Here is a 27,422-nt window from a genome sequence, read left to right on the forward strand (position 1 = left end):
ACTGAGTGTGTTAGAAACTGACCAAAGTTGTGATGCATCCCTGGTCCAGCAGAATTGCTATACACAGGTATAATCTTAAGGTCTTCTGCACTATCCCAGTATGAGAAACTCTGAAGGCAGTTTGCAGAGGAGGAGAGGACTGCCACCTCATCTCACATGCAGGAAACTGAGGCAGACTGACCTGGGGCCTGGGCATGCAGACTGCAGAGCAAGGAGCAGGATCTCAGGATTGAAGCCATTGTACCAAGCAGAAGCTCCCCCTTTGAAGCTCTATTGACCCTGAAGATGGTCCTACAGAGGCTGCATGAGCCTGCATGCTGTGCAGGTTGGGGGTTCCCATGGGCAACAGGGAGCCAGGAGCAACCACTAAAGGACTTGCTCCTGTGGGAGCAAGGGACCAGGTGGGTCTTCCCACTGGTTTTACTGGGGATGTCCATTGCCATCCTGCACCATGAGGGAAGTGCTTTGCTCATAGCCTTGATCCATTGGGTACTGAACCAACAAGTCATTGAGAAGTCATCAACAAACACAGACCCTTGGCTGTAGTCCTGGTATGGATTCATTATTCTTCTGGATTTCCCAGTAAGGTGATGCAGCCCTTGGACAGGTCACAAGAATTTGGCAGTCTCCATCCTTAGGGGTTTCCAAAGCACACAGCACCACAGCCGCCCTGACCTAATGCAGCAGACAGTCCTGCTGTGAGTGGGGCTGTGGGAGATGTGCTGTGGGGCTGGAGTGGAGATGTGCATCCCTTCACACCAGGACTGCTAGGGTCCTGTGCAAACACCTTTCAAACATCATACATCCCATTTCAGACTCCCCAAGGGGTCTTCAAGAACTATCAACACCTCCCTGCACCTCACTCTGGAAACCAGCAGTGAGGCAATGCCACATCCTGCCCTGCCACACAGCTTCTCTCTATTATAAAGGAGGCTATTGGAGTCACAGTTTAGAAACAGTGAATGTAAATTTCCCATCTGAAGTGGAATTATCTGCTGTATAAAAGCACTACCATGTTTTGCAGTCCACACAGTAGATGCTGGGCAGAGACTCTCACACCTTGCACTCTGATAAGGAGAATATTATTACCCTACTAGTGGCCTGACCAGATAAGATGTTTTGGGCGGGCAGTCTGCATTTTTTTCAAGCTCTCATTGTGCCGCACCAATATCTCCAGATGTTGTTCCCAGTGGACTAAGCTGCTTTCTCACCAAAACTGCAAAGAGCAATGGAGAGTATAGGCAAAGACCGTGCTTATCCGGAGTCTTCCCTGCCATCTTCTGCAGCCCACGAGGAGCCCGCTGTGCCAGGTAACAATGGGACCACTCCTAACTTGATTTTTCAGAGAGAGGAGAGAATTATCTTTGTCACCAATGGTTTCTAAAAAAGGAGTTAATAAGTACCAGTTTATGCTTGGGGAATGGAGGATGCACATTTAACTGCAAATAGATGTGGCTTTTTCTGTGTTGTATTTCAGATCACAAAGGCAGAAGTACCTCTAAAGGCTTTTCAACTCAGACAAAGTCCCTCAGGCAGCATCAATATACTGTCTGTTTGCAGGCTGGCAATACTGTCTCATTGTTCTCTTAGCTTGATGGATTTTTTTTTTTCTTTTCATTTCATCTCTGTATCTTTGTGTCCTGTGCTAAATAATTTTTCATGGGGAGCAGATGTTTTACTGTGATCTTTCCTGCCTATGCCTAGCAGGTGACAGACAGCTTTGGAGCAGCTGTGGGAGTGCTCTCTTGGACCAGTTAGAAGTGAATGTGGGGTGTTTGCTACCTGCACAGAACAATTTGCTCGGGGTGGGTTGGGAAGGAGGCTGATTGCAAACAGCTAAAAATGCTTTTATAGCTCACAAGACACTTTGGAAGGGAAAGGAAGTTACCTGGGCTGCAAAGGGATGTGCAAGGGATTATGTACTTCAGTAGTTAAACTGAAGCCCCGTGCAGATCCTGCTGCTGCAACTTGTAACCTCATCTTCCCAGGCAGTTTCCTGCCTTTTGCTATGAGGACGGCAGAGTCATCTGCTGCTGGCTGTGCCCTACTGACTCTGATACTGCTCCTCCCCAGGGAACAGTGTCCCACTTGGGGAACATCTACTCGGCTGGACATTGTGCAGTCCAAATGCAGCGTTTTCCATCTGAGAGGCTTACACTGTCTCTGGTCATGCAGGCACCGGGTCCACGCTGCAAACACGGCTGGATATAAAGGAAAAAAAACTAAAAGTGAGAGTGGTGCTGAGACCAGAGAGGTGGGCTTTGAGGTATTTCCAACTTCTCTGGACAAGGTCCTGGACAGCCTGATTTAATTTTAAAGTTGGCCCTCCTTTGATGAGGACATTGGAACAGAGACCAAAAGAGATCCTTTCCAAGCTAAATATCTGCAAAATTATTATTAATTCTCAGAAGTGTCTTGTGTAAAGATCTGCTCTGGGTAGAGGTTGGCTTCTGCTGCCAGTTTTGCTTTTTTCTGTCCTGGACTGTGGTTTCTCCTGAATTTAATTGACATCTGAGATTCAAGAGCTGTAGTCCCAGCTCAGCCTCAGAAGTCCTTCTCACCTTGCAGATTCTCCCAGCTGGACAAGGGGATGACAAAATGACCATTCTTCACTGATTTGACCTAACAATTTAGTGTGAGCTGAGACTGTTAAAGGAGAAGCTGCTGCCTGAGCATTCACACCTCATTCAAGGAGTCACACACACCCCACCTGAAACTTTAACTGCTCGGACCAGGGTCCCTTCGCAGCAGGCGACCCCCACGAGCCAACAGGTGCCCCTTCCAGCTCCTCACACACACATACATTTACTCTAAGGCATGCTCCCTCCTTCTTCAGGCTTGACTGTAGGTTTCCTGCAGCAGAGTCTCAGGCGTCAGATTATATAAAAAAAAATAGTTGAAAGGTACAGCATCAGGGACAGCTAGCTGGGTGCCTCCAGAGAGGGACGTCAAGCAAAGAAAACCCTGGGCAATTATACCCTTGCAATCTAAAACCCATCCCTCGCGTGCCCTTCATGCATCTTTTAGTCCAATGGTGTTGCTCCTGAACAATGCCCTTTTTCTCAAGGGAGCGATCTCGTGCTACTTGATCTAAGCCAGGTCCTTATTATCACAGGCAGGAGTCCAAGCTCGAAAATTTAGGGCTGACTGGATCAGAAACCACAAGACCTATTGCCACATCATGAGGGATGTTGTCTGTTAGGACAAAGACATGGGGGAGGAAGTTTAGTGCTGGCTTCAGTGCAGTTCATGAATTTGTTTGCCAAGGCTGAGATGTTTTTGCCTCAGGAAGACATTTGGAGCCCTCTGCAGCCAGTGAAATGGGCACAACTTACCTTGGCCTAAGAAGGCATTGCACAGGGTGACTGGGACCCAGGGGTGACTCTTTCTCCTGTTGGCTGTAGGCAACCTGCACATCTTGCCCAAATGGTGAAGTCAGCATTGGAGCTTTCTCACGTGAGTCAGTTCATTGTCTTCAGCCCTGCCATGGCTTTCTTCATAGGTGCAGACCAGCTAGTGGATGCTTGTGTGGTCTTTGGTACCAGTCTCCTCATGCCCAGCAGTGTGTACTTGCCCTGTTATGGTCTCTGGTTGGGTCACCAACCCCTACAAGGTCTCAGCCTAATACACATGAGCATCTGCGTACAGGAAAGTCTGTGCCCTCTGGCTCACCCCCTCACCCCCACAGACCTATTCCTATGTTGTAGAGCTGGCTGTTCTGCAGGGCAAGGCTTTCTCCTTAGTTAATTAGTTAGACGAGCATATTAATCATAGCAGTGACCAGTTGCAGCTATCTGGGGAAAAAGGTAACAACAAGGGAAATACAAAGCTGCCTGTAGTGACATCTGGCCAATGGATTTCATGGTGTCCTCATAGCACGGGAAACCTGCCCCTGTGCTTCCATCAGGCCCCAGGTCTCTCCAGCGGTGAGCAGGCTGTACAAGGGTTACACCAAGGCTGCAGTAGTAGAAAGAAAACTTCAGCTAGTTTTTTAGGGCAACTTGCAGCACTGTATCCTGGCAGCTTTGGAGTGGTGTGTCATCGGATCCTACCCACTGAGGCTGAGCCCAAGCAGTTTCATATTGAGATCTGCTTCATGACAAAAAGAACACAGCCTCTTGCATCAGTGCTCTGTCACCAGGCGGGGGGGGGGGGGATTGAATTGTCCCTTGGCCAGGATGTCACGTTAGTACTCAATTTGTCCTTGTAGATGTCATCATCACCCGCCGCTTAAGAGACCGGGAGCAGCTCCGGAAAAGAAAAGCAGAAGCCCAGGAGAATGACTTAATTCAATGGCTTCTGAGGTAAATCTTGCTTAAGCTGTAGAGTCATTTTCTTGGTGCAGTTAACCTGAGCCCAGGCATGGCAACCCAGCCCCTCCATCTTTGCAGAAGGACAGAGCTGAGCTGGGCCCCATCAGTCTTCAGTGGGGAAAGGTGACCTGCAGCTGGTAGATGCTGAAGGTCTAGGTAGGCGCTGGGAGGCAGAGATGGATGGGGGGTGGGTTACATTGGTGGTGGGTTGGGTGGCAAGCAATCCTCAACCACAGCATGGGGCCAGGGAAAAATTTGGTGCCTGAGTTCCCACACCCCCAGTGCGGCCAAAGGAGGCTGCTCTGTGGGGCTGGAGAGGAGGGCTGCAGGAGTGCAGCTTCTGTTGGGATGGACTGGGTTGCAATCACAGCCAGGGGCCCAGCAAAGCTGCCCTGGGGCAGGGGGGAAAGTCCTCTACCCCACACCCAGCTCTTGACGTCTGTTAAATTCCTTGGCAGGGAGCAGAGAAACAAACAGCGGAGCAGAGGCAGACGCCATGCCCAACTCTTGACCCCTGTTAAATCCCCTGGCAGGGAGCAGAGGAACAAACAGCAAAGGGGAGGCAGAAGAGCCAGGCGGGGACGGGGCCGCCAGCGGGTGGTGAAGCTCAGCCAGGAGCCAGAACCAGAGCTGGACCCCCAGCCCAACTCCCAGGAGGAGGCTGAGCCAGGGCCCTCTGAGCTGGCACTGCCTGAGCTGGAGCATCAAGAGGAGCTGCCCGTGCTGACCATCCAGGACCTGGTCAGTGAGATGGAACCAGAAGTGCTGGAGGGGGAGCTGGCAGCCAGGATCCAGGATCCTGCAGGTGAGCTGCCAGAGAGCCACTTGGCCCCGTGGGGGCTCAGGAGACACTGCAGTGCTGCCTCATGAGGACTGTCAGCCAAGGTTGCCCACCTTATCAACAACCATCCTGTGACACCACTAGGGCATGGGTCCCTACCGCACCAAACCTGACTGGGGTAGCTGTGAAAGAGCAGGTAGGATGTTGGGGCTGTGGGGGCAGACACTGCTCTTCAAGCCATGGGGAGTGACAAAAAGCCCACTACTGTCAGCAGAGTCGTTGGCATGGGGGCTGTGGTCCCTGGTCCTAAATAGCACTTTGTCCTAAGGACACTTCTGTGGCTCTGCCAAGAGCCAGGTTAGGGCAGAGGTGCTGTGGAGAGAAGATGCAGTCTCTTGAGGCCAGAGCTAGTCAGGGAGAGCCAAAACCTGGACACGCTCTGTCCACGGTCCACCGGGTTTCAGGGCTGACACTGGGGATGGGGTGAGGGGGGTGGAAGGGAAAGGTGGGCACTAGGGCAAAGGGTGGGTGTCTGCAGGGGTCTGCCCTTTGAAACCTGCCAGGACTGAGGTGCAGAGGGCACTAAGCTGGTTTGAATGGTAGATTGCTGCCTGGGCTTGGAAATCCACTTACAGCTAATGCAGCTTGGGCCAGCAGGAGTTGCTCCCAGATCTGGCTTGGTAAGAGGAGAGCACGTTTACTTTAGCAGTCAGTGGGAAAAGCATGCAGGTTGCTGCAAACCCAGGAAAACCTAGGACCTGCTTCAGATGAGGTGACCATCCTCTGATCCCTGATTACTGCATTTCCAGCAATGTCTGTGCCAGGGGAGAAGAAAAGACCTCTCACTGAAAGGTGTACAATGTCCTTGTGTCATGGAAAACAACTATTCTGCATCCTGAGGGCTGGGGCTGACTGGGGCACATCACACCAGTCCAGCTCCCAGCCCTGAGATCTTGAAATGGGCGAGCATCAGGGCTGCATTTATTTGCCTCCCGCCTCTAAACCCACTGGGGCTTTACCCTCTCCAGCTCCCCTCCACAACCCCTGGGACAGCTGTGTCTTTTAAAAAGTATGCAGGCCACCAGGAGCTCCCTAAGATCACCAGCAATCTCAGGAGCCTGGCCACGGGGGCTTTAGCACAGCATGGCGGGATAGCGCACGAGAGCCCCCCAGTATGAAATGATCTGTCTCTTACAGGTGAAGAGGAGGTGCTGAAACCAGCAGAAGCAGAGATACCAGGAGCTTGGAATACTCCTCTGGAAAATGACCAACAGGATAACTAATGCAGCACACGCGTTCTCTTTTAATTTTCTGTTTGGTCGGTTTTTTGAATGTTGTTACTCTGCCTGACAAAGTCTGATAAGTACTGCAGAGCAATTTGGACCAGCTTCTTCCTTGTGAGTAATAAAGCCCGAAGTCTCCTCGTCACTCCACTTTCTATGCTTCTTTCAGCTTATGATGAGGGGGACCGCAGTCACTTGTGCAAAGGTAGTCCCTTGGGACTTGCCTGTGGGCTGGGTGGTGGTCCCACAGAGGGCTGCACGGTGCCCCACCACACTGCAGCTTAAGGGTACAGACCAGCATCCATCCACGTTTGCGAAAGGCATTTCTGATTTTCAGAAATGTGAGTGGCGTTACAAAGCTGAAACCCACCCTGATCTTTAGCTGGCTGCGGGCTGCCCAGCTTGGGCTTTTTCCTGCACCCAATAAACCCTGCAGTCCCTGGTGTTATTATCTTTAGTCTGAAGGTCTTTCTCACAGTGTGCTTTCCTCCCCGGTGAACAGCTTGCTTTCCTAAAGCCTGGAAAGCATTTTTTGTTTTCAATTTCTGGGCAAACTCGCTCCGACATTGCTGAGCTGCTCGTTAGGCAAACAAAAGATGGTTGAAAACAGCTGAGTGCAACAGGCTGAAACTTGGCTGGACCATACACTTTTCTTAGGGAAATGCCATTTGGAGCAAAGACAGGAGCTGGTCGGCACAGCTGCTGTGTCCCTGGCTCCCCAGCCACGCACACGGGATTTCTCCTGAAGCCAGGAAGGAATGGGGTGCCCTTTCTCCCCACATTTTGGGTTTTGTGGTCTCCTTTCCCATAAGCAGCCCAGCTCTAATATTTCTGAAATGTCCTGACACAGAGGGTCTTTCTTCTCTTAGGGTGGGTGGAGGTCTCTATTGCCATTATCTAACTTACAAAGGATCTGTCTCCCAGAGCATGAGGCTGCCAGGTCCTGATGTCAGCCTTGATTTGGGGGATTTATGGATTTTTTTTGTGGCTCTGGAGATGTTGCTGCCACTGTCCTACAGCCCTGCAGGCCCTGCGTCTCAGCAGATGTGACCTCTCACTGGTAACACCCTGACTCCAGTGGCATGATTGTCATCACTGACACTTAGCCTTTCTTTGGTCCCAGGGACACTGCATGAGAGGCAAGTGCTCGCAAGTGCTCAGCACAGCCTCTGCAGTTACACCACCAGAAGCTGTGAAGCACCTGGTGGGTGTCAAAGCAGAAAGCATCCAGCAGCCCCATAACCACGCAAATGCAGCCCATTCCCCACAGGCAGCTCCTGGAGGGGTGGGTCTCCCTGTCCAGGGGTCCTGGCACTATTTTGGTCTCTACAGACATCTCAGCTAATACAAGGTTGCTCTCTCCCCTTCAGTGACTGATACCAGTGGGACTAGAGCAAGACCTCTCACCTTCTGCCACGAACCACCCAAACCTCATTTATAACCTCAAATACTTGAGGCATAACCTCAAGGGCTTTGTGGAAACCCTGCAGCATGGAGGGAGCTGTAGCCCAGAAGGATGCTGACCCCAGACCAAGGCACTGGGTGAGGGCAGCTGGCCTGAAGGGGAGCCAGAGGCAGAAGGCCACGTTATGGTTGAGCACTGTCACTAAAGTTGTGCTGGGGTCCTTCTGCAAGTGTGGTGTCCACACCACATTGCAAGGAGGCTGGGCTGTAGGGTCTGCTGCTGCCAGGCAGGCCAGGAGACCCTTCTGCCTGGTGGAGTGCCACACGTGCCGTGGGGGAGGCCAGCAAGAGCTGGTGGTTCTTTCCAGCTCTCCAACCCTCTGGAGTGCTCACAGGGAGGGGGAATCAGCCATGCTGCCCACCTCCATACCTGCAGATGTTTAGGTTTGCCTGGTTCCCACAGCTCTTTATAATTTGGGGCGAAGCAATTTCTGGAAGGCTGTAGACTCATCTCACAGCCCCTGTCAGTCAAGGAGGGCACAGAACAACCACATCCCCCCTTCTCTGGTGGTGAAGTGGAGCTGTAGGAGAGGGCGAAGGCCCAGCAGGGTGAGATCCCTGTGGACACGGGGTAATGCTTGTTGCTGAAACGCACATGGGCAGTGGTGCTGATCCTGCGCTGTGAGGGCTGGGGAGCTGCCCATGTGCAGGAGCTCACTGGAACCAGAGAAAGCACCTCTGTCCATCTCTGTGGAGATGTCTTTGGTGGACACAAGGTCCTGGAGCCACCCCAGGTACCACATGCTCTGTCTTAGAGCTGCTCTCACTCTAACTGGCTTCTTTGGCAGCCAGTAAGAAAAGTGTGCCTGCAAGCAACAAATCTTATCGCAAAATAACCAAGGGAAAGATAAAGCGCTCCTTATCAGCACTTTCACTCGAAACCCACTGTTTTTTTTCTCTGACGAGAAGAGAGATAACAGAGCTCTTGCTCATACAGATGGGGTTCAGGTGCAAAGCTGGACACATTGAGGTCTGTGTGCATCCCTGAGGCAGGTCCTGTGTGGAGCTAGGGATGGGCTGGCATGGGCAGCTGTATCTAGGGGAGGGAGGCAGCTGTTTTGCAGATGCAATGCATCACCTTCTCCCTCCCTTCCCACCTTGTTGAGCCCCAGAGAGATGTCTTTGCTCCGGGCCATTAACAGAGTGTCCAATAAAGGAAATTTTCACCCTCTGGGATGACAAGTAGGGTCTAGGTCTAACATGAAGGAGAAGGCTGGGAGAGGTCAGAGACCTTTAACAGACTGTAGCCTTCTTGTTGATGAAGAGCAGGTGATGGGTGCAGGCAGATAGCTTCTGAGCTATGGTGCCTGCACAGGGAGCTGAGTCAGTCCCCAACACAACGCTCTTCTCCTTGCTGTGCTGTACCGATAAGAAGGCTGCGTGAAGCTCTTCCAGGACACTCTGACCTGCTACCTGAGCCATGTAGACCAAGGCAGGCATGTTGTGATATGCAGTAGGTACAACCACTATGATTGTCTCTGCACTTCTGAGATTCAGCTTGGTGTTTCTTAATGTTGACTGGGCTGGGCTGACCATGCTGCTGTGAGCGCATTTCAGGGCCACAGGTCCTGCCCCCATGTCCTGCAGAGCATGGGGAGCCATCCTTAGGGCTGACAGCCATGACAGGACAGCTAAGGAAAGGGAAGCTGACAACACATTCAGGAGAACAAGACTCTCCTCTGTCCACTGCCAGTTACCTTTCAATACCCTTCCAGGGAACATGCTTCCACCTCTGTGGGAGAAAAGAGGTTGTCTGGTTTGTGCACCCTGGCTTCTCGCTTCTCAAATGGCTCTTGTGAAATGGGGTCCCCTGCATCTGCAGAAAGTCAGGGGTGATTTGTGGAAGGCTGTTGGTCATGGGTGATGTTTTGAGCCAGGAGGGTTTTCTGGTCCTTAGCAGAAGTGAAGTCACAGCTAAGCCTGAGCAGAAAGAAGTGGGCCAGAACTTAGAGCCAGAGGCCACCAGAGGTCAATGAAAAGCCATTCCACTCCACAAGAGCCTGGTCTTGAAGAGATAAGAAAACTTTCTGGTTGATTTACCAATATTGACTTTAAGCAGTAAATCCTGGTCACAGCAAACAACCACTCCCACTTTGGTCACCATTTCCTGCTCAGAGTGTGTTAGCTCTGATTCTTCCTGTTCTGTGTTTGCCATTTAAATAAATACCTCTCTAACACTGCCAGGGCTGCCATAGACTACAGCTGTGTGCCCAGCTGGGCTCAGCAGTTTTCCACCAGCTGGTCTGGCTCTCTTGTTTGACCCAGAAATGACATAACTGTAGAAAAGGATAAGTGGGAAGAGATCTCTGGAGATCTTGAATCCAACCCTTGCTCAAAGCACGGCTAACTCTGACCAGACTGCTTAGGGCTTTTTCCAACCATGTTGACCATGTCCAAGAACGGAGATCCCCCCCTCTCTGGTCCCCATCCCAGGGCTGCCCCACTCTCATGGTAAGAAGGTTTTTCCTTTATATCCAACCAGACTTTCCCTCATCACAGCTTTTGCTCCTTGCCTCTTGCCCCATCATGGTGCACTTCAGAGAAGATCCCGGCTCCATCTTCTCTGTAACCCCCTTTAGGTCTGCAAGTTAGACTCCACGCTCACCTTCCCTTCTCCAGGTGAACAAACCCAATTCCCTCAGCCTACCCTACACTCCAGCTCCGTATCTCAGTGGCTTCAGCTGGGCTCCAGTATAACAATGTCTCCTTTGTACTGGGTTACCCTAACTGGATCCAGTAGTCCAGGTATGGGCTCATCCCCATCAAGCAGGAGGAATGGCCATTTGCCTCAGCCCACTGGCTGAAACAGTCCATCTGGACGGACTTGGGACATTGAGTGTGAGTGTGCCTCTGTCTCCCTCAGGCTGCCACTGACAAAACACAGAAAACAGAGCAAAGAAACCGAGACACGGCTGGTGTGGTAAACAGTGTGATCTGAGCTTCATAGCCTTAATAACGATTCTTTTTTCAACCCTTTTCTGCACACACAATCTTCCAACTAATTTGCAAAAGCACTAAACATGGTTTGAGCACAGAATTACACGCCCCTGGGAAGTACTGCTTGTTTGTCATAGAATCATAGAATCACAGAATTGCTGAGGTTGGAAGGGACCTTTAAGATCATCAAGTCCAACCATTAACTCACCCTGACAAAAAACACTTCTAAACCATGTCCCTAAGCACCTCATCTACCCTTTTCTTAAACACCTCCAGGGATGGCGAATCCACCACCTCCCTGGGCAGCCTATTCCAATGTTTAATAACCCTTTCAGTGAAAAAGTGTTTTCTAATATTCAATCTAAACCTCCCCTGACATAACTTGAACCCATTTCTTTTCGTCCTATCACTTGTCACCAGGGAGAAGAGGTCAGCCCCCACCTCTCTACAACCTCCTCTCAGGTACTTGTAGAGGGTGATAAGGTCTCCCCTCAGCCTCCTCTTCTCCAGGCTAAACAACCCCAGTTCCCTCAGTCGTTCCTCATAAGATTTGTCCTCCAGACCCCTCACCAGCTTTGTAGCCCTTCTCTGGACACACTCCAACACCTCAATGTCCTTCTTGTAGTGAGGGGCCCAAAACTGAACGCAGTACTCGAGGTGGGGCCCCACCAGTGCGAGTACAGGGGGATGATCACTTCCTTAGTTCTGCTAGCCACACTATTCCTGATACAGGCCAGGATGCGTTGGCCTTCTTGGCCACCTGGGCACACTGCTGGCTCATATTCAGTCTGCCCACCAACACCCCCAGGTCCTTTTCTGCCGGGCAGCTTTCCAGCCACTCCACCCCAATCCTATAGCACTGCATGGGGTTGTTGTGACCCAAGTGCAGGACCCGACACTTCACAGAATCACAGAATCATCAGAGTTGGAAGGGACCTCTAGTCCAACTCCCCTGCTAAAGCAGGAATTGCCTAGAGCACATTGCTCAGGACTGCATCCAGGCGGGTCTTGAAAATCTCCAGGGAAGGGGACTCCACAACCTCCCTGGGCAGCCTGTGCCAGTGCTCTGTCACCCTCACCGTACAGAAGTGTTTCCGTGTATTTGAACGGAACTTCCTGTGTTCTAACTTGTGCCCATTGCCCCTCGTCCTGTCACTGGGAACCATTGAAAAGAGCCTGGCTCCATCCTCCTTCAACCCACCCTTTAGATACTTGTACACCATAATAAGGTCTCCCCTCAGCCTTCTCTTCTCCAGGCTAAAGTTGGCCTTGTTGAACCTCATACCATTGGCCTCGGCCCATCAGTCCAGCCTGTCCAGATCCCTCTGTAGAGCCATCCTACCCTCAAGCAGATCAACACACCCGCCTAGCTTAGTGTCGTCTGCGAACTTACTGAGGGTGCATTCGATCCCCTCATCCAGATCATTGATAAAGATATTAAAGAGAACAGGCCCCAGCACAGAGCCCTGGGGGACACCACTTGTGACCAGACACCAACTGGATTTAACTCCATTCACCACCACTCTCTGGGCACGGCCATCCAGCCAGTTTTTTACCCAGCGAAGAGTACACCTGTCCAGGCCATGAGCAGCCAGTTTCTTCAGGAGAGTGCTGTGGGAAACGGTGTCAAAAGCTTTGCAAAAATCCAGGTAGATAACATCCACAGCCTTTCCCTCATCCACTAAGCAGGTCACCTTTTCATAAAAGGAGATCAGGTTTGTCAGGCATGACCTGCCTTTCACAAACGCCTGCTGATGGTGCCTGATCACCCTGTTCTCCTGCATGTGCTGTGTAATGGCACTGAGGATGGTCTGTTCCATAACCAGATTGTCGAAATGTTTAATTGCAGACTGAAGGTGCAGCTCCAGCGCTGCGTGTGGGTAGCTAAGCATTACATTCCGGGCGAGAATTACCCACCGATTTTCAGGTGCCCAAAGGAGCAGCAACTTCGCACTCCCAGTGGCAAATACCTCGAGGGAGGGAGACCGGCGGTGCGACCCCAGCAGGCAGTTCCACGGGCTGTGCCGGCGGGAGAAACCCCCGGTAAACCCAACCCCGCAGCCAAACCAGCCGGAGGGGAGGAGGTGGGTGGGTTGGGGGGGGGAGAGGGGTGTGTGTGTCCTCAGGCTGGCAAAGTGCTGGAAACCGCGGCGGCCGCTCTCCCTCCTTCCCTCCCTCCCGCCCGCGGCCCCGGCGGCGGCGCGGTCCGGCAGTGCTCTCTAGCGGCAGCAGCGGCACCGCGTCCCCGGGGACACCCCGGAGCGAGAGGTGCGTGTGTGTGTGTGTGCGTGAGTGTGTGTGTGTGCCGCACCGGCGCGCAGGGAGCGGCCCCATCCTCAGGGGGAGCCGCGGGGAGGAGGGATGCTGCGGCCCGGGATGCAGGCGCGGCGTGTCTCTCCATCCCGCGTGGGTCCCGGAGGGCGGTGGCAGGGCTGTGTCCCTGTGCGCTGCGGGACCTGCCAGGGGATGCTGCGGTAGCAGCGGTGCCGTTTCCAGAAATGGACAGGGGCAGCGACACGCTGGGCCCGTGGAAATGGCTGCAGCAAAGTGGGCATTGGTCCTCGTGGCTGTTAAAAGAGCTCCTGCGCGTGGTTTAGCTGGTGATATCTCACCCAGTCTGTGAACAGCAGGGATGCAGTGACTGTTAAAGAAGAGTAAGGCACCTCTTTTTTGATGAATGTTTTGCTTTGTTGGAGATGGTAAGGATTTTGTTTGTAACAGCATTAATTGTTAAACTGCTGGCAGTGTTGATATATTTAAGTCTAGCTCTTGCTGTGGCAGAGAAGTAGTGTATCTTATACCAGCTTAAGTGGGAAGGCTTGAAGCCATTTGCCCTGGTTGCTTCAACTGGGGCTTTCTTTTGCCTTTTCTCTAGAAGGGAAGGAGAGGAGAAAACCCCCATGAAGAGAAAATACAAAAGAGGTGACTGAAGAAGGAAAACTGTTCTTTGCAACATGACTTTTTTTTTTTTTTTAATTGAATGTTCCTTGCATAAAGGTCCAAGCCCTGAATCATCCTCTGCTTCCTCCATGAATAAAGCCACCAATATTAACAATAATACTCCAGGCACAGCCTCTCACACTGTGGCAGAGCGGGACCACTCACTAGGTACCTGTGGCCAACTCAGTCATTTCTGCTCTTCCCTGGAGAATGCAGCCACAGTGTGAGGTCAGCCTTCCTACAAAGCCATGTGAGGACATCTGGAGAGTATGGGGTTTTCACCTGACCACCCAGTCCACTTTCCTTTTGCCCAGCCAAACTCCATCCACCACAGCCCCCAGAGCTCCTTCAGGTGCTACGTGCATGGCAAAGGGCCAGGGCTTGGAGCACTTTCTGTTGCATTTTTCTTGGGTTTAGGATAATTATCCCAGTCAATTTGAAATACATTTGCTAAAAAGCATTTTTGCTGACACATACAACTCAGACCCTCCTGCACCGTTGTCTGTGCTCAAGGAAATTATTTACATTAGTTGTAGTTCACTTAGTAAAAAAAGAGATCGGTCCCCCCATTCTGTGATTAGATGTCAGCAATCACCAGCTCAGACAGGTCTTTCAGGGACATTTTGTATCTCCCCTCTGCTTCTCCTTCCCACAGAGTTGGCATTTAGGGCTGTCACGATTCCACACTGGTGGGAACTTTCACGTGCGGGGCTGCATTCAGATTTCTCTCACCCATGTTTCCTTTTGTTTGATGAAGTCACACATAGCTGATCACTCATCAGCAGAAAATCCACAGTGAGAGTTGAGGTGCTGAGATTTCCACTGCCTCTCCATGTTTTGCCAGCCTCCATCCCACAGCAGGGACTTCGAGTTGGTGCCAGTGGGCACAACCCCTGCAGAGGAACCCCCTCCCCAGGCTGCATCTCACTTAAACCCTCAAGACCTGCCCGCTGGCAGCACAGGAGACCAGGCCACAACAGATGCAGAGCCCTGGGACACAACAGGAAGAAGAACAAACCTTGTACACCTCAAGAGACAGTCCTCTCCCAGCCCACTGGTGTGGGGTATCTTGGTTGTGACAGTAGATAGGACCTGGTCTTAAATGCAGCTAACAAATGCGTTGTTATTCAGGGGCCATGGTTTTGTGTTGATCTCACAGTGCAGAGGATTGGGACTTGGCTGGTCTTGCCTTGGCCTGAGCTGATTTTAGCTTGCTTGGCTGTGACAGCAATCAGTGGTCAGATAACTAGCACCCAAATTTGTTTTGATTTATACTGATAACCATTATTTATTCTGTGTGGTTTGAACTGTCTGTGACTCCAGGGCAACATAATGGGTCCCAGCCTATTGCAGTGGTCAGTCAGTCATTGCTGCAGGAGTGCAAACCCATGTTATTCAAGTAAGGGCAATTTTAGAGAAAACAAGGAGAACAGAAAAACAAACCAAACCAAACAAACCTAAACATTTTTTTAAGTATTGAAAAACAACATACATGCAGAAATAAACTCAACTGAATCCCAAGACTGAGAAGGAAGAAATCATCACCATCAACACCATGTGCCTCCTGATGAAGAGAAGGAAACCTTCCCCAGGAACATCATGATCTGCCCATTGAAGACATCAGGATGCTGGTAACTTGTAACACTCCCCTCCCCCCAACCCCTGCAGCCATCAACCTCAGGACCCAGGAAGGGTGAACACAGTATCAAGAAGCAGGGGCAGATATTAAGAATTTTTTTGTGTGTGTATAGCACTCTCAGCTGCATTACCGAGATTTTTCTGTATTAATTTGGACTATGAGACTAATAACAGAAAATATTATTTTTAAAACATTAAAAACATAAACCATTGTACCATTGGTAAATCCTTGGCTTCACTTACAGTGTTCCCTGTTCTGTCCATAACAAGATTTTGAGTGTTACACAGTAAGGGACAGAGACAGGAGCTGGGAAGAGAACAAATTCACAGTGGCACATCTATACCTACATCCAAATGGCTGCCACTTAAACAACTGAACTGTGATCCATCCCACTATGGCATTCAAGCAAGAGGAATAATTGTGGAGCCAAATGTTCTTTTCCAGAGTCCGGCATTGGGCTGTCACTTACACAACCCAGTTTTTGAATGCTCATAGCTAAATGATGTGCCATTTTGCCATGGCTCTGAGAATCCCTCACGTGCTCAGATGAGATGGCCAGATCTTGATCCGCACAGCAAGGTCTCCCAGTGGGCTCAGCGCCTCCCGCTGCTCCCATCACAGCAGAGGTCTCCATGGTTGCTACTTTTTGACCAGCCTATCCCAGAGTGAGCATGATGGTTTGGGATGGGGTGGCCAGGGAGCCTCTCTTTAATTGTCCCAGTCTAGGGCCAGCACTCCAGTGAGCACTAAGCTGATGACAGAGTATGTGCTAAAACATACAGCTTCAGAAGTGATATGAAGCCTGGGACACAGTTTGCCAACCTCAGAAGGTGACAGCCTGGACTCGTGAGCACCTTTTCCAAGTGGAAAAGGTCAACTCGAGGTGCAGACAGTCTCCTCGCAAGAGCTGGCCGCAGGTAGGATTGACTCAGAGGGCTTCAGACACCACATGAACTGTGTCTGTGCCATCAGACCAAGAGCTGGCTCAGGACTGTCTCTGAACAGAAAGGTCAGAAGCTGTTAGCTCCTGTGTCAATTAAGATCTCTGGGTAGTTTACATCCAGACAACAGCTTTGCAAATTCCTAATCAGCAAATCTGAGCTTCCTGGCATCAGAGAAAGAAAGGAGAGCAGTGGGCTCAGTGAGGTCATCTGAGCCAGCCCACAGCTACCATTCCTACTTACTCCAAGGCCACTTTCAGCCAGACATCTGGCCCTGAAGATCCAACAATGCTAGGGACTTCTGATCAGCAGAATAGACTAATATACCACCTCGTTTTCCTCATTGCTCACTACATTATTGGTCCCTATATGCCCTAGGGACCTCCAGCTGTACCCTGTGTTTGAATACTGATGGTGGTGGTGAGAGGTCAGAGTACGGCAGCCCTGAGCTGGGGCTCCCACTGAGACCCCCGTTCCCTCCCTCTCAGTCTGCCTGCTCCAGATCCAAAAGTAGCTCCCACAAATAACCTCAGCTTCCAGGCAGAGCTGATGCCACCATCTCCCACCTTGACTTCTTGACCTTGGACAAAGACATAAAAGCCTTGGGGGAGACATAAATTTGAACAGGAGGAGTGATCGAGAAATCAGCTCTGCTGCCTAGAGGGTCCCTCCTATGAATCAGAGCTCTGGCCCTACGCCAAGACAAGCATGTGAAGCTGTTCTTTGTACTGACATGGGCCACTGTATCCCCATACACCACTCTGTGCAGTCAGTCCTCCAACGAACATCAGCCTCCTTGTGCTGACCTTATTTGACATCCGGGCACTGCATAAGTGGGACACCCTCCCTGACCACTAACGCTGGCATCGCAGTTCCAGGTAGCAGATGCAGCTGAAGCCCATCTCCAGCTGTGCAGACTGACCTCTAACTACAACTCACAAAGCTTTGGACTCCCTCCAAGGTACTCCCTCCTGGCCAAATGGCAGCTGCCTCCCCTGCCTACACTTTCTCATATATTTGATGCACTTCTTGGCCTCTTCCAAAGGTAGATAAATCATACCTGGGAGTCCCAGAGCTATTGAAGGCCTTCCTATCTGCTCTTTGATAACTTAGCAGATTAAACTACCTGTTCCCATCTCACTCATAGCCCTCCAGGCAGCTTGAGCTGTTGACAGGGCACCAGCTGCAGAGCTCACTTTCCCTCAAAACCCCTCGGGAAGCTGGTCACCACCCTCTCAGCAGGAGAAGGGGCAACATCTGCCATTGTCTTAGCCATGTGCAAGCCAGATCATCGCCCTGAGGTGTGGAGTTGCCCCTGAAGGCCTGCTACACCCTTCATTAGCTACGGTTGCTGCTTGATGAATTGTTCCCGCAGCTGTTGCTGTTGCACAAGGTGAACATGGTGTCAGCCCGCGGCTGCGGGAACTCCATCTCTGCAGCCAAAAAAATTCACTGGCCTGGGGTGCAGGAGGCAAGACCAAGCATTTCTGGTGCTGCTGCCACAGGACAGGCAACATAACGTTGTTTCCAGAAATAAAACCTTCCCCAGCTGGCCCAGCTGCATGCTGGAGCAATCACAGAGCAATTAACACCAAGGACAATTCCCTTGCCCATCTCTCAGTTTGTGTTCCTATGCCAGGTTGTAGCCTTGGCTTCCCTAACTGCCCCTTTTTAGCAGAGGCATCTGGCTGGGCTGCAGCTTCATACATTGGCGTCTGGGGCACACTTATGGCCAGCAGACTGGTGACTCGGGGGTTGCAGAAGTTTGGTAAGACACTTCTGGCCTGGCCTTGCCACCCCCCTGTCCCTCCCTCCCTCTAACCTCTTCAGCAATCCTAGCAGTCCAAAAAAAGCCAAGGTAAGACGGACAAGGCAAAATGCAAGGAGCAGCATGTGGCGCACATCTTGCTCTGTATCATCACTCTCCTGGTCTCAGGAGTGCAAGGAAGGCTTAAAAAACTCAGAGAGACACTTCATTACAAACAACAGGACAAAGATTTATTTCCATTACAAGTGAAGTAGAAGAGTAAATACAAAAAAATCTCCAACACATAATAAAATGTTCTCCTAGGCTGTAACAATCCACCTCTTTTTCTAAGTCAGCGCAGGGCCTGGCTATACCAGAACTCAGGCAGAACAGGAACTGGGAGGCTCCATCCTTTGAGGAAGGAGCACTTTCAAGGCCCTTGTCTCTTCTCATCAGTGCTTACACTTAGTGTTTCCTACAGGGTTATAACCCAAGCCTATTGGACTCATCTCCCAGAAATCAAAAGACTAGTTTGAAACTTAGACTAACTTTGCTAAAAGGAAGGCCCTCAGATATTTACAATAAAACTTCCAGGAATCAAAATTTTCCTTATTCTGGGCGGTGCCTGAGAATTACAAGCAAAGTGCCAGCCAAAAATACATTGAGATCCAAATGTTTAACATATCCCCATGGCACAAGCATACATTGAGATCCAATTGTCTAGCATATCCCCATGGCATATCCCCATATCCTCACAGACAGACCCAACCCCACAGCTCCCCAGGGATGCGACAACTGTATCTTCCACTGTTAAGGGTCACGCAGTTGCATGAGACACACAGCCACATGCACAAGCGCAGGGTCAGCACATTCCACCACCATAAGGCAGAGCCTGGACAGACCTGCAATGCTCAGCGCACCCGCTGCATCTGAGCCTGCTCAACAGCTCGGAGAGGTTGCAATAGCCACAAAACCATGGCAGTGCTGGTGGGAAGGGACTTCTGGAGTCTCCAGGCCTGCTAGAAGATGAAGGTTGCAGTATTGCCAGCACTAGCACCGGGTGGGTATAACTTTGTCTATCCTCGTCTCAAAAACCCCAAAGGACACAGACCCCACATAGATGTAGACCCCCTTGAAGGGTCCATGTAGCTCTTCACTGAGCGCAAAGCTCCTGCCCAGAGTCTCCAGCTCTTGTGGCTAAAGTTTAAGCAGTTTGTGGCCATCTCTCAGGTCCTTGATGCAACAGGCTCATCACTGCACCTGCTGCAGAAAGTATACTATCTAGGTATGTCTGGTTTCCCTAGCTTGTAGGTTTAAAAGATCTGGAGAGAAACAAGAACAAGCATCTAGACCTTATCTGACAACAATACACACCTGAACCTTCCCAATTTGTGCCTTCTGAGTCATCAAGACCTATCATGCACGTCCTCCAGACATTGAGTTTTGCTCCCTGAACTTACTACAGATGCTATCTGAGGTCAGGACCAGCTTACACAGGACCTGTGTCATCACTGGTGACTTTTTTTTTAAACTGAACCTTAGACTAGCACCAGGTCTGGTGCATCTGGTGCAGAGAATAAAACCAAGTTGAAGTAATGGGCAACAAGGGCCAAAAAGCCTCTAGGATCAGGAAAACGATCTAGTCCACATTGATAACTGCTCCTACAGGAAGGAAGGAAGGCATTAAGAGGCAGGACAATTCCTCCCCAGGCTATCTCCAAACCAGAAAAAGGTCAGCATGACTTGCTAGCAAAGGGACACAGTCCTTGCAAGCAAAGAAGAGAGCCAGCAGGCAGCTGTCAAAAACTAAGAGCTGGCACAGCCAGGTCTACAGCTTCTCTTCCAGCTGGTGAAGGGAGAAGTTGGGAGAGGAGCTAGCACAGCTGCCAAGGAGACCTGCCTGGGGCTGAGGCAGCCAAACCACAGAGGCAGGACCCTGCTTTCTCCAGGATGGAAGCAGCTTTGGGATGCACCAGGACCAGGAAAGATGTTGAAAGAGACCATGCAGGTCTTCAGGAGGGAAAGCAAGGAAGGGGAAAAATCTAATTCACCTCACCAGCCCAAAGATTTGAATGAGGTCTACGCTTGTTGCCTGTGCCACTGACTGATGGCAATGCAACCTCCCCAGCTCTGTGTACAGGCAGAAGAGTTTCCTGCAGTACCACAAAAAGGTCCAGATGGACACAGTGGTACCAGGCCAGCCCCCAACTCCCAGCCCATGAGGTGGCTTACCCACCACATGCCATCCTGACTGGTCTGACAGAGGGATGGGTGCCTTGAAAACAACATTAATCTCCTACCTCAGAGCTCCATGGAAGGCAGATATACAACTTCTCCTATCCACCTACTGCAGAGGGCTTGAGCCTCCTCCACCTCAAACTGTGCTGTGCGGACATCCAACCACCTTCCTGCTTCACTCCACTTCCTCCCTTTCACGTCCCACTTGGATACCTGGACCTTAGCACCCAGAGAAGGCAAGGAACCTGCCTCTACACAGATTTCATCCTGCTGAGGACCTCATCTGAAAAATCCTTCATGGAATAGAAGGTACAGATGTCTTCACAGGATCAGAGCTCTTTGCAGCAGTGCATAGCAGCAGGACAAGAGACAGTAGACATGAAATGAGACTAGAGAAGTGCTGAATGGGTACAAGGATAAACTTTTCCCCCATGAGGACAGCCAAGTTGCCCAAAGCGCCTGTGCTGTTTCCATCCTTGGAGGGTGTCAAGACTCAACTAGATAGCCCCAAGCAACCTGTTCCGACTCACAGCTGAACCTGCTTTGAGCACGAGGTTGGAACAGAAACTTCCCAAGGTCTCTTCGAACTTGAGTCATACCATGATCTGTAACCTTTTGTAGTGAGAGAGAGAGACCGTGGTGTATGTGCACCCTCTCTGCTCTTCCAAAGCTCCTGCTGAGGCTCTGGCTGTACCTTCCACCTACCTCTGCCCAGTTAATGCCCCACCACCATGCAGCACCCCTCACCAACCTCCTCCTGGCCACAGAGCCTCCCAGCTCCACAGAAAAAAGGAGCTGGATAAGGAGATCTGGACAGTAGCAAGACTATATCTGCTCCCTCTTCACACACAGCTGCAGGCAGAGCCCTGGGCAGCCACCACGTTTCCAGGCCCCCTCCAAGGGTGGTGGGATCTGCTGGGAGGGATTTACTTGAGTTTTCCCGTGTGTCTACTTTCAAGCCTTTGCCTCTCACAGCCGTTCCTAGCAGTTGTCCCCTCTCCATGTTTTCCTCCAGCCTTTTTTTCTACCACGACACTAGGAAAGCTGGAAAGGGGCGCAATCAAAAACGAAAAGGCATCATGTCCTGTGTCTCTTGCTTGTTTAAGGAAGAAAGTTTTGCCCCATAGATGCCAATTTCTCTAGGCTACAGACAGAGCTGGGCTGACCTTAAGATTGAAGAAATTTAGGATGTAAGACTTCTGGAACAGGTCTCCAATCAAAACAGGTCCAAATTCAATGTCAGATCCAACTCCAAAGCCAACTCTTGGCTGCACAACGCTGGGGAACGCTTCCTCCTGCCTCCCTCCTCCCTTGCCTTAGCAGACGTTTTGTTATGCAAATAAAATCAATGACAGTGGAGAGATTTTTAAAAGTGAGGTCTTCCCAGGGACCTCAGTCAGGTGTGCCAGGAGGGGGGCAGCCTACCAAGAAGCTTTGATCACTTGTCCCAGGAAAGGCAGTGGAAGAGGAACGGGCTGTTTGCCCTATCCAGGCACTTGGGAGCCCCTAGGGTTTCTCTGGCGAGAGCGGACGGGGCTGTGTGGGGACCCCCAGGCCCCCACGGCTGGCGGCGTTGCTCCTCACCGAGAAGCCCCGGGCAGGTGGCAGGATGCGGAGATGCAGACCGAAGGTCCTCCAGCACCTTCCTGGGCGGCCCTGGGTCCAGCGGCGCCCGGCGAGCCCTGCATCCCGCCCCTCTCCCGGGCTCCGGTCCGCGCCGTCAGGCTGGGTCAGAGCGCCGGGACGAACCTGTCGGGGCCGCCGGGGTAGGCGCCGTGCCGCGGTCCGGGCTCGGCGGCGCCCAGCTGCCCTCCGCCGCCGTAGGCGTGTGGCAGCGGCGGGTAGGGTGCGGGGGATCGGCGGCCGTAGAGCCCGGCGGGGGCGGGCGGCGAGGCGGGCAGCACGATGCGCCCCGACGGCGCGTACAGCTGCCCGGGGCCACCCGGCGCGTAGGGACCGGGGGCGGAGGGCAGCGGAGGGTAGGCGTGGGGCAGGGCGGCGGCGGGGCAGCCCTGCGCGGGGTAGGCGGCGGAGGCGGCGGCGGCGAAGGCGCAGGAGGCGGCGGCGGGGGCCGGGGGCAGGTCGGCAGCGGGCGGCGGGGCGGGCAGCGGGAAGAGGCGGCAGGGCGCGGCGGGGCGCTCGGCGAGGAAAGCCGGGTAGGTGGAGAGGTCGCTTCGCTTGAAGCGTTTCCTGCGGCGGAGGAAGGAGCCGCTCTCGAACATGTCGCGGGCGTGGGGGTCCAGTGTCCAGTAATTGCCCTTGCCGGGGCGGCCGGGCTCCCGCGGCACCTTGACGAAGCAGTCGTTGAGGGTGAGGTTGTGGCGGATGCTGTTCTGCCACTTGCGGGGGCTGTCGCGATAGAAGGGGAAGCGCTCGGTGATGAAGCGGTAGATGCCGCCCAGCGTCAGCCGCCGCTCGGGCGCCTGCCCGATGGCCATGGCGATGAGGGCGATGTAGCTGTAGGGCGGCTTGCCCCGCTCCGCCGGACGCTTGCGCCGCCGCCGCCCGCCCCGCGTCCCCGCCGCCGCCGCCGCCTCCTGCCCCGGCGGCGCCGCGTCCGCCTTCAGCGGCGGGGGCGGCGGCGGGGGTCCCGGCGGCAGCCGGCTCTCGGCGGTCATGCGGCCGTCGGGGCGGCCCCGAGCCGGGCCGAGCCGAGGAGGCGCAGACTCCCGCCGCCGCGGCTTTTATGCGGCGGTGTCCGGCGGCTCCGCGCCGGGGCGGCCGGCACTCCCCCTGCAACGCCCCGCAGCCCGGGAGGCGCGGGCAGGGCCGGGCGTGCCGCCGTTGCCGCCGCGGGCAGGGGCAGCGCCCTGCCCCGGCCCCCACCCCCCTCCCCCCATCCTCCCGTGGTCCCCGTCCCCAGCGCCCTGCCCTGGCACCCCCCACCATCATCCCCCGGTACGCTCGCCTGGGCACACTCCGTTCCTCCTGCCATGGTCCCCGTCCCCAGCGCTGTCGGGGCACAGCCATCCCGCACAGCTCCGGGGGACCGGAGGGCACGGAGCAGAGCGGGATCCCCGTGCGGGTGTCTCCGCTGTTGGAGGGAACGGTGCCGGTCCCTGGCGCAGGGCAGCCGGCTCTGGGCAGTGTCGCCTGTGGAACCCCATGTGCCTTCGCAGTAGTGAAGCGGTAGAAATTAATTAAACGTGCAAAAAAAACAGCGACAGATCTATGTGGGGAGAGATAGTAAGCATGGGCTTAGGCTGTGCAGTTTGCGTGCAGATCTGGTACTTAAAATGCACTTGGACTGGGGCCCTCACCTCCGGTTCCCAACAGCGATTCAGCACAGAGCTGGGCTCCCGTGCCCCTGCTTTCACCTCATCTGACCTGCTTGTCCCCAGTCTTTGTGTCACAGGACACCAAGGTACATGGTTCTTCCAACCAGGAGGGACACCAGGCTCTCCACAGGCTGCTGCTGGGACACACTTACCTGCCAGCTCCCTCCTGCTTAGTGGACTACTTGGGGCTGAGAGTCAGAGCCCAGGACTGTGGGTCAGAACAAAGTTCCATGAGGGCACCCAGCTGGTGACAAACACTTGCCCAGGACTCGTACCCCTGTGGCACCCACCCGCAGGGCCAGGGGCAAGCCTCCTCATCTGCTGGCCTGGTGGTCCTCGGGAGCCAGAGGATAAAGGGAATTGCAGGAGGTCGTAGAGGTGGGATGGAAAGGGTCAGTGTGTGCAGGTGTGCACAGGGATATATGTGCATGGGAGGGTGAACCCACACAGGTAAGTGGGTGTGCAAAGGCACTGGTGTGGGGTTGAGGATGTGCATGAGAGTTCGTGGCTGTGCACTGACATGCAAGTGTGCGTACAAACATGTGGCAGTGCGCACAGGTGTGTGGCTGGACCCAAGGCATGAGTGTCCACAGGTATGCAGGCATGGATGTGGGCAGATGTGTGTGCAGAGGAACGGGTGTGCAGAGAGGTGGATGTGCATAGGTGTGCAGGTGCTGTGCATGGCTGTACACCTGATTGTGCCTATGTCTTGGTGCCTCCTGCAAATTCTCCCAAAACTCACGTCACCAGTGTGCTGTTGAGTCTATCTCTGTGGGAAAAGCTTTCCCAAAGACCTCTTGGCTTTTGCACAAATGGTGTTTATGGGAACAAGGAGAGGTAGGAGATGTTCATCCTCGTGAAACGGCTCTCTTGGAGGTTTCCAGCAAAGTTGTTTCTCTGCTTGGAGAAAAATTAGTGTGTACAAGGATCATTTGCATGCAGCAAACAAACCCCAGCCCTGGTTTCTAGCTGAATAAGGGGACTCCATAGTTTTTGGCCACCTGCTTATTTGTGCAGCTTCTCAGCGATCTGGGAGGTAGCAGAATAAACTATGAAGCCAGCAGAATAAACCATGAAGTGGCACTCTCTGAGGACCCATGTGTGCGGTCCCAGTATCTGGATGCAGATGTGTGGTGGTATTTCAAATTGCATGCTGCAGACTTTGTGCCAAAAAAAAAAATCAGCTTCCCAAACGGACGCTCATGTTCTTGAAGTACACAAAACACTAAGGTAGTAGTATCCTGGAGGAACCAAGAAACCGCCTCCTTCAGCACGAAAGGAGAGCAGCGGAGCTGCCTCACCTCCAGTGCTCTGCCCTCTGGATCGTGGAAAGCTGTACCTGGGGATGAATTTTCCTATCAGATTTTCCAAAAGGCAGTTGCATAGTTCGGTCACCTCTGGGGCTGTGTTCCTCTCTGCGCCATGCCAATTCCGTGCCTCCAGAGGGCAAAGTCAGATCATGCTTCACTTTGCACTTGTAGAGGATGGGGAATGCAAGCGGTGTGCTCTGAAGCGGGATGGTGTGCTGAACTGCTGCTCTTGCCCTCCCTGCTGGTGATGTAAATCCTTTTCCAAGAAAGCACTTCCCTTGGCAGAGCACAGCATGTAAGCAGAGTGAAATGGATACCCAAACAGCATGTGCTGGCTCCCATCCCTTCTTTCCTCATCACGCAGGTTAACCTGAAATGCCAGTATTTGTTAGTGAAGTGGGAGTTGTATAACATGGTGGTGTGGAGACTATCCTCAATTTGACATTATAATCAGCCTATTTAAAGATGTTTTCAGCTTTCCACTTAGGGAGCAGGAATGCATCCCGTTTTAAGCATTGGCGTCTCTTTTGAGTACCAGTTCTCGTGGGGAGGGATCTATGTGGAGCAAGAAACTCAGACTCCCTGATGGATCTTAGACTGCAGATCTCCTCCATTGATAATCAAAATGGTGCCTGGTGCTGGAGCAGAAGAGTTGGTGCTTTTCTTGTTTGTGAACATATTGTTTTCTTTTTAGATTCAGCTATGCTGGAGGAAGGTCAAAGCTAAGTAAAATGAACAATGCCATGCATTGATTAAACAATTGGAGTTCATAATGCAGTAGAAAACGTATAATATCTACAGGAGTATTAGGCATACAAAAGCTATAGCTTAGACTGTCTTTTTGTCCTTGGGAAAAAGTTTGGAGTCAGCATTTTTTCTGTCTAAATTTCCCAGCTCAGATCCTCCCTGTGCTGGGATCTGCAGCCTTCAAGTGAGCAAAGTGCTCACTGATTTTCAGACCAGGCACTGCAGAGCGCACCCTGCACAAGTGCGTTTTGCCTTGGCCTCCCAGGACAGCAGTTTAGTACCAGTAGGTGCCAGAGAATTACCTCAGCCAAAATCCCATCTGCTTGGATCTCCAGGAGCAATTTCCACTCATGGAAAAGATGTGGTCCTTTAGGCTTCATTCCCCACTCAGCTGCTCCTGTATTACAAACTGCACCTTTGAGATCCCTCAAGAGTAAACTAGTGGGAAGGCCCACTCTCCGTTAGCACTGTGACCTGAGTGGCTTCTCCCACCTCAGCCAAACCAGAGGGAAGCGGACATTAAACATGTGGGCAGCCCCTTCAGGTACAGCACAGTCATAGTGTTGGTTCCACCACCAGGATTCCTCTCCTCTTTGAAGGGAGGAAACATTTTGTTTTGCCTCTGTCCCAGGAACATCAGAGCTGTATTTAATGTGCCCTAGGTCAGGGGTTCAGCAGAGCCAAAATCCCAGATCAGATTGGCTGAACGCAAATGAAGTGAAATCACACCCCCCATGGCACAGCCTGCGCCCCAAGCTCAGCTGCCGCTGTGATGAGACAGCAAGTTTGGGTTTTTTATTGGCTCTCTGTTTTGTGACAAAGGAGCCCTACCTGCAGCTCATGCTTAAGGTGTGAGAGGCGACCATGAGCCTGAGCCCCTTAGAACAAGACAGGTGATGGAGCCATCCTTCATTCACTTTCAGAGCACATGTCCACAAAGAAGTGTCCAAAGTCACTGAGCTTAAGACATCTTGCACCTGACTGGAGTTGGTGGGAGACAAAAGCAGAGAGGTGATTGTATGGATTTTGGAAACACTTTGTATCCAGAGTGTGGCCTGGGGACCAAGGTGAAACTGCTGAGGGAGAACTGATGTGCAGCTGCCCCGTGGAGTCCAGGTACATGGCAGAAGAGGGGCTGGAAAGCAACAGAGTAGTGGGATGTGTCCATTGCATGTTTGCATCTGATGTTCACATGCCTTCTCTTGCGGGAGCGAGGTTTCACTCTGCATCAGTGGCCTGGTTGTTTATCATCTGTCCCGTTTTCCCAAATTAATGCTGCTTCTCATCCTCTGGTTGAGTTTTCTACGGGAACTTGGGGCTGCAGGGAAGAAAGAATTGCTTGCAAAGAGCATCACATGGATGCAGCCAGGTTCATGAGGGAGGCTTGAGTTAGCTGTTGTGGTCATTCTTCTGTAGGAAAAAAAAAAACCAAACCACACATGGTGCTTTTAAAACAGGGCTGTGGGAGAGAAAATTTGACTGGGGCGAGAGGCATGAGGAGCCTCAGTCTCCATCCAGCATGGTTCCACCCGGGCTGGTATAGAGGGCAGCAAGAGAGGCCATCCAGTGTGCTTGTCTGACAGCCCAGCAGCTCCCCTAACTCGTGGACGGCGAGCAGGATCTGCAGAGGGTGAAGGTGCGGGTGGGCAGGACAGGCTCTCTCAGAGCGGGGCATCACCTCTGCCCGCTGGGGGAATTCAGTGTGAGTGCAGTGGTTTTCTGTGCAGAGGGATTGGCACACAGCATGGGTGATGTGCGGGGTTGGTGTAGGGTGACAACAGCGCTGAACAAGAAGGGGGTGGCT

The 27,422-nt window shown here is 52.5% G+C and overlaps 2 protein-coding genes across 3 annotated transcripts; one reads left to right on the plus strand and one right to left on the minus strand.

Moving 5' to 3' along the window:
- The first annotated feature begins 1,137 nt into the window (after positions 1-1,137).
- HEMGN (hemogen) lies at positions 1,138-6,522 on the plus strand. Of its 2 annotated transcripts, none has more exons than XM_082497713.1 (4): positions 1,138-1,310; positions 4,211-4,304; positions 4,772-5,118; positions 6,292-6,522. In XM_082497713.1, exons 1-4 carry the CDS (start codon positions 1,229-1,231, stop codon positions 6,375-6,377), a joined length of 609 nt encoding a protein of 202 aa, XP_082353839.1. In that variant the 5' UTR covers positions 1,138-1,228; the 3' UTR covers positions 6,378-6,522. The 2 variants fall into 2 exon arrangements, with proteins under 2 accessions (XP_082353839.1, XP_082353840.1); XM_082497714.1 differs by having other exon boundaries at positions 4,847-5,118.
- Positions 6,523-22,013: 15,491 nt separating this feature from the next.
- Positions 22,014-22,901, minus strand: FOXE1 (forkhead box E1; the record flags this gene model as incomplete). Its single annotated transcript, XM_082497800.1, has 1 exon — positions 22,014-22,901. One exon carries the CDS (start codon positions 22,899-22,901, stop codon positions 22,014-22,016), a length of 888 nt encoding a protein of 295 aa, XP_082353926.1.
- Between the last annotated feature and the right edge of the window lie 4,521 nt (positions 22,902-27,422).

Source organism: Vanellus vanellus, assembly GCF_965231255.1.
Source record: "Vanellus vanellus genome assembly, chromosome: Z".
Taxonomy (NCBI): Eukaryota; Metazoa; Chordata; class Aves; order Charadriiformes; family Charadriidae; genus Vanellus; species Vanellus vanellus.